Source organism: Mauremys reevesii, linkage group 11, assembly GCF_016161935.1.
Source record: "Mauremys reevesii isolate NIE-2019 linkage group 11, ASM1616193v1, whole genome shotgun sequence".
Taxonomy (NCBI): Eukaryota; Metazoa; Chordata; order Testudines; family Geoemydidae; genus Mauremys; species Mauremys reevesii.
In genome coordinates, this window is record NC_052633.1 from 24,048,775 (window position 1) to 24,055,258 (window position 6,484).

A 6,484-nucleotide genomic window follows, 5' to 3' on the forward strand; every position below is an offset into this window, starting at 1 on the left:
GTCTTTGGTTTATAGGTATGTCTATATTGGAATAAGAGACCCACTGACAGCCGGGGCTAGCCCAGGTCAGCTGACGTGGGCTTGCAGGGCTAAAAACTACAGCATAAACATTTGGGCTCAGACTGGAGCCCGGGCTCTAGGATCCTCCCTCTCGTGGAGTCCCAGAGTTCAGGCTCCAGTCCAAACATGCACACATTTATTTTACAACCCCACTGCCCAAGCCCTAGGCCAGTCAAAGGTGTTTAATTGCTGTGTCACAGGTGTCCCCAATGTATCATGCTGTATATGAAATAAGTGAACTATATTTTAGCATAAAAATCTAAGGAGGCAAACTATCCACATCACAAAAAAACAGCCATCGCAACTGAAACTAGCTAGCATACTAATTAAGTGTTATGCAGAGGCCAATGATTAGGATGGTAGGATGCTAAATCAGCCTCTTACCCAGGGGTAGGCAACCTATGGCATACGTGAGCTGATTTTCAGTGGCACTAACACTGCCCGGGTCCTGGCCACCAGTCCGGAGGGCTCTGCGTTTTAATTTTATTTTAAATGAAGCTTCTTAAACATTTTAAAAACCTTATTTACTTTAAATACAACAACCGTTTAGTTATATATTATATATTATAGAAAGAGACCTTCTAAAAATGTTAAATGGCACATGAAACCTTAAATTAGAGTGAATAAATGAAGACTCGGCACACCATTTCTAAAAGGTTGCTGACCCCCCACAAGTGGTCCCCCTACAGATCATTGCTCAGGTGGGTTGAGGCAACAATAAGTAGAAGACTTCTCTTTCCATGACTGTCAATCTGGCACCTTCCATGAGTAAATTCCTAGGTAGGGTTTTTAGGTTATAAAATAAAATTATTTATTAAAAACCTAGATACTGAGTGCTCAGTTTAAGCATTTAGGGAAGCTTTTCTGGTTTAGTTTGCATACAGTATGAAATGAGGAAGTGCCACTGTTCTGCACTGTCAGGCAAGTAGATCTAGAGGATTGTCTACTGGCCACCATCATAGAAAACATACAGCTGTACGCATAGGATAATTGCCCTGTAGAGAAGACTGCTAATTATAACATTCGCAGCTGTAAAACTGACATACTGCTACCGTTCTGAGCAACTTTATAACCAGACAGCATTGGATAAATAGCGCTATTTAGCTCCACTTCAAATGACAAACCAGTATTAAGATGACACACTAATGCTACTCACAAAAAAATAAAAAATAAACAAAGTTACATTTTCTTTATGCTAAATATAGCTTGGATTATCAATACTAAAAATGACTACATGCACCATCATCGGCAATTAGATGTACTAAAGGGAAAAGCTATCTATTAGATACTCATCAATTATCAGCAGTGCATCAGATTACATTTCCAGTTACCATGCAGGATTATTTTAATCCACGCAGTAGTGACCATAGCACTATAGCCCTGAATGAAAGGCTAGCAGAGTTCTGTTTACATAACTACTACAAGTTGGGTGATCACTGCATGTTCACAGGATAACAGGGTCTATGTGGACTTAATATTTTATTACAGCAGCATCTGCCAGCAGCGATAGTTAGGATCTCTCAGTTTCCATTATAAATCTCTATTTTTAAAGTGTTTATAACCTGGATGCAGACTGTTTATAACCTGGATTAAAATCTGACATCAGGCCTCTGTTGAAGCACCTATTTTTATACAAGCTATTGGACTTCTATATAAATAAAATCCTCATATATTTATTTTTAATCATTTAAAAAGATCTAGTAGGATATTTTTAACCTTACAACTGGGTACAAAAAGTCTAGAAATACCTCAACTAATAGAGTGAGTCAGTCACATATTTGAAACATAGCCATAGTCATTCATCAACTTCCAGTAAAATGTGACCACTAGATTTCAGATCACCTAGACTAGCAAATAAATATCAGTTATGACTAGTTAAAAAAAAAAGTCTCCCCACCATTTGAAGATCTTGAGCGTTGTCCCTTAAGAACAGTTCGCAGCTGAATGGTTATGGAGGCACAACATAAACGAATAATCAGGTGAGTTACACAGTTCTAGCCCAAACTGATTTTCCTAGCTTTTGAGTGCTAATGTGTTTTAAACATCTTTAAATTATTTATTTATTTATTTATTACTTTGCTTAATGGTAAGAAGGTACAAGTGTCAATACAAAAGACAGCAGATATTATCTAAAGCAGTGTTTCCCAAACTTGGGACACCGCCTGTGTAGGGAAAGCCCCTGGCGGGCCAGAGCGGTTTGTTTACCTGCTGCGTCCGCAGGTCCGGCCGATCGCGGCTCCCACTGGCCGCGATTCGCTGCTCCAGACCAATGGGAGCTGCTGGAAGCGGCAGCCAGTCCGTCCCTCGGCCCTCGCCACTTCCAGCAGCTCCCATTGGCCTGGAGCAGCGAATGCATTCACTAGGCTCCTCTGAAAGCTATAAGCCACAGCAAAGACATTAAAAGTGATAGCAGGAGGAAGATTAAGGGCATGTCTACACATACAGTGCTGCCACAGCTGTACCTCATCTGTTTATACCAATGGGAGCACTCTCTCCCATTGGCATTATAAAACCACCTCTGTGAACTGCAGAAGCTATACTGGCCTACCAATATGGCGCTGTGCACACAACCACTTACGTCGGTGTTACTTATGTTTATTCACCCCCCTGAGCCGACATACACTGTAGCCATAGCCTAAAACTCACCATTCTTTTCCAGCAGCTGGAGGGAAAAGAGAGGAAAGTAGTTCTTCCTTTACAGCAGGTGGGTGTCAGAAGGAAAGAGAGGTTGGGACATGGAGAGGTGGGAATCAGAGGGGTAATGCAGCAGCTAGTAAACGTAGAAGAGTGAGTTCTAAATCTAATCAGACCCCTTACTAACCAAGATTGGGCATGGACCAGATACACCAGCGTGCAAACAATCCCCACTGACTCTCCCTTCCAGAAGCTAGTGGGAGAGGCACTGGGTTTCTCCTGCCAATCTTCCACTGGCTTCTGGTTTTTAGAGGTCTAATAGATTTTTTTCCCTGTTGATTATCACATAATGTGGTAAAGCAAATGTGACCTAAAAGATGCCAGTTAGAAAACAAAGATAAAAGTGCTGCTGGTTATAAGAACCATTTCTCCCTTCACATCCCTGATTTTATTCATACTGCAGACTAGCTCCATATTAAAAAGAAATACACACACAAGAAAGTAGAACCTCAGTATGGAGTCAAAATCACTTCTCTAAGGGCTTGTCTACACTGGCACTTTACAGTGCTGCAACTTTCTAGCTCAGACTTATGAAAAAACACCCCCCAAGTACTGCAACTTTCAGCGCTTCAAAGTGCCAGTGTAGACAGCTCCCAGTGCTGGTAGTTATTCCCCTCATGGAGGTGTTTTTTGCGACTATACAAGCAACATTAAAGAACTCAACTTTTTTAAAAACACATTTGCAAGTACATTTCTAATGGATCCCTAGATTACTGAAAATGAATTTTAAGTTTTCACTAAATATACTGTTTCTTTTTCTTCTCAAATACAAAATGAAGATATCTAGGGCTGATCCATGCTAAAATCTGAACCAAAATAATTAAATTGTTTTGAATTAAGAACTGGTTATTTGTATATGGTGCTAGTCTGTGTATGGACACCTACTTTGGAATAAGTGTTCTATTGCAGTTTTGCAACCTCTCATGGTCTCCAAAAGAGAACGTATTAATAAAAAAAATTCCTTGGATAGTCTATTGAGTGTATTCCCTTTGAAAATGTAATGTTTTCTATTTCTAATCATCTTGTATCACATTAGTTATTCTGCATGGCAGTCCCCAAAAGAACATTTTTTTAAATTTAAAAAGCATACAATCCCCTTGAACCACTTATGTCAGTTAAAAGAGCAACTAGTTCTCAACACTAACCAGATACCTTCAATACGTATTTTTCAGTGCTGATTTCAGGCTGCTGCTCTCACATGGAAAAAGCATGGCATTGGGCTTGTCTACACTGCCAAGTTGTCAACAAAACTTCTGTCTTTCACGTGTACTTTAAAAAGTTCCCCTCCCCCCGAAAGATAAAAGTTTTGCCGCAGCAAGTGGCAGTGTGAACACTGCTCGTGGGCTGGAAGTATTATGTCAGCAAAAGTGCCGACAAAGAGCGTTTACACACACCAACATTTAGCGACAGGGCTCTGTCGACACAGTCTTGTCGCTAAAAGTTGTGTGATGTAGACAAGCCCATAGTGTTCTACTGGGGAAATTAAGCGTAGTTATTTAGGTTAGATGTGTGAAATGTTTGTAGGGTTAGAAGCTAAAAGTGTATCGACCTTAACTCGAGTAGCATTTTGAGTTGTGGAAGGGAGAGGTGAGGAAAAAAACAGCATAGACAAAAAAGCTGAGAATGATAAAACTGAGAAGACAAAAAAAGCACAGGGAGGCAGGAGCGGGGAAGAGACCATTAAAAGAGTTGTATCCCAAACAGCATCTCAACATGATTTACTATCAGGGAGTTCTGCTTCAAGAAGAACCAGTTCAGGCACTGAAAAATGGCAAGACAGACAAGAAAAGGCTAAACCACTTACTCCCTCTACACATTTTCTAAAAGTTGTATGTAGTGTAGTTATAACCATGTCGGTCCCAGAATATTAGAGACACGAGGTGGGTGAGGTAGTATCTTTTATTGAGCCAACTCCTGTTGGTGAAAGAGATATGCTTTCAAGCCACACAGAGCTCTTCTCAGGCTTGGACTGCAGCTCGGAGACCCTGTGAGGGGGAAGGCTAACAATAGGTGTTTAATTGCTGTATCACCTTAACCTTATTTTTCTTTCCTGTATACCGCTTGTGACTGGGTGATTTTACAGAAGCTGTCTCAGTGACAGTGGCCAATCAAGTTTCCCTCACCTCCAACAGTACCACTTAGCTCTTGCTTTTTTGACACTGCTCAAAGTTACACATAACTTACCTGAGATGCACCTCAAGATAAGAAGTTTCCCCCAATAACAGAGCAAACCAAGAATATTAAACTGAAAAGTATACGCACCACCCACCTTCATCATGCTCCCCAAATAAACATGACCTAGACATGCTACTTAAGTTTCAACAACTCAGACCCCAAACTAGCGTTCCCTTCTATTTCATTCTAAGGAAGGTACCCTATGTGTAGTCCTTCAAAGCACATACTGCAGACGAGGCATAATGATGGCTGGTTGGGAAGGCCTAAAATACACACTAACTTAGGACAGGTCTACACTTAAAACATTTCACTGGCACTGCTGCAGCACATTAGTGAAGATGCTATACGTGGATGGGAAAGCTTCTCCTGTTGGTGTAGTTAATCCATCTCAAGAGACAGTAGCTATGTCGGCAAGAAAAGCTCTCCCTTTGACACAGTGCTGTCTACACCCCGGGTTTGGTTGGTATAAATGTGACACTCAGATGTGGATGTTTCACATCCCTGAAAAAACGTAGCTATACTGGTGTACGTTTATAACGTACACCTGGCTGTAGAGCTGGGAGCATAACGAAATGGATATGCAAGCTGGAGACCAACAGCAAACGTTTGTTCCCCTGGGAAGGGGAAGAGGCCCACCCATGCCAGTCACCCCCACGCAGCCCGGGCTGGAAGCTGGGTTTCTTGCTCTGGGGTGTGCAGAGAGCGCTGGGGCTGAAAGCCCCATCTGGGATCCTCCCCACCCCTGGTCACTACAGCTTGCAAAGCTGAACCTGGTGCCGTCCCGCCGGTACAGCCCCTGGGGCAGTTCACAGCCGTGCTCAGCTGTGCCACAACATACGGGCCGTTACCTCGGTGCCTCTAGCGAGAGATCCTGTGTGACGCCCCCATTCCCCCCCCATTGCCCCCCCATTGCCGGGCTGCTGCTGCTGCGCCGGGCCGGGGTGCCCGGGCCGCAACCGGGGGGGGGGGAGCCCGCACTGCGGCCGGAAGCAGTTCGGGACAGACTCAATGGAGCAGCCCCCCCCCGCGCCCCTTCGCTAAGGCGGCCCCGGCGGCGGGGTCTCACTCCTGCCGCCGCCGGCGCCACGTGATGAGGCGGCGGCGGCCTCGCTGCCCCCCACATGCAGCCCTGCAGCCCGCGCAGGGGTGGTGGCCGCTACCCCCCCGCCCCCCAGCCGGCCCGGGGCCCGGGCGCCGCCTTCTCGGCAGCGCCGGCCGGTTGTGTGGGGGAGGGAATGTAAACAAATGGGGTTTTATAGCTACCTCACTCGAGTGCCGTGTGCATCTCCCTCTCCGCTCGGTACCAAACCGCCGCGGCGCCTCCTCCTCCGCAGCGGCCGCCGCGCTACGCCATTCACCAAACACACTTACGCCGGGCCAGCCGCGCTCTGCACGCACACTGCTACGAACCGTGCGCATAGGCTAAGCAACCACCTTGGCGGCTCAGCCGAGCCAATGCGGGCTTCCCCCCGCCCCCTTCTACGTAAACGGCGTAGCACAACCTCCTCTAGTCTCTGCCCCCTCCCTCCCGCGGCTGCTGAGCTCATCGCCAGTT

At 45.2% G+C, this 6,484-nt stretch overlaps 1 protein-coding gene across 5 annotated transcripts in view; it reads right to left on the bottom strand.

The window, feature by feature from the left end:
- The window catches only part of SLC39A10 (solute carrier family 39 member 10), a 102,594-nt gene that overhangs the window by 43,283 nt on the left and 52,827 nt on the right, over window positions 1-6,484 (bottom strand). Inside the window, exon 1 of one of the 5 annotated variants that reach the window (XM_039493855.1) lies at window positions 6,193-6,422. The exons of 1 other annotated variant lie outside the window; for it this stretch is intronic. In XM_039493855.1, coding sequence (XP_039349789.1) covers window positions 6,193-6,348 — 156 coding nt within the window. In that variant the 5' untranslated portion in view covers window positions 6,349-6,422. Of the gene's footprint in view, window positions 1-5,276; window positions 5,299-5,777; window positions 5,819-6,192; window positions 6,424-6,484 lie in introns of those variants that run through there. 3 more of the 5 variants (XM_039493857.1, XM_039493860.1, XM_039493856.1) reach the window with 3 other exon arrangements.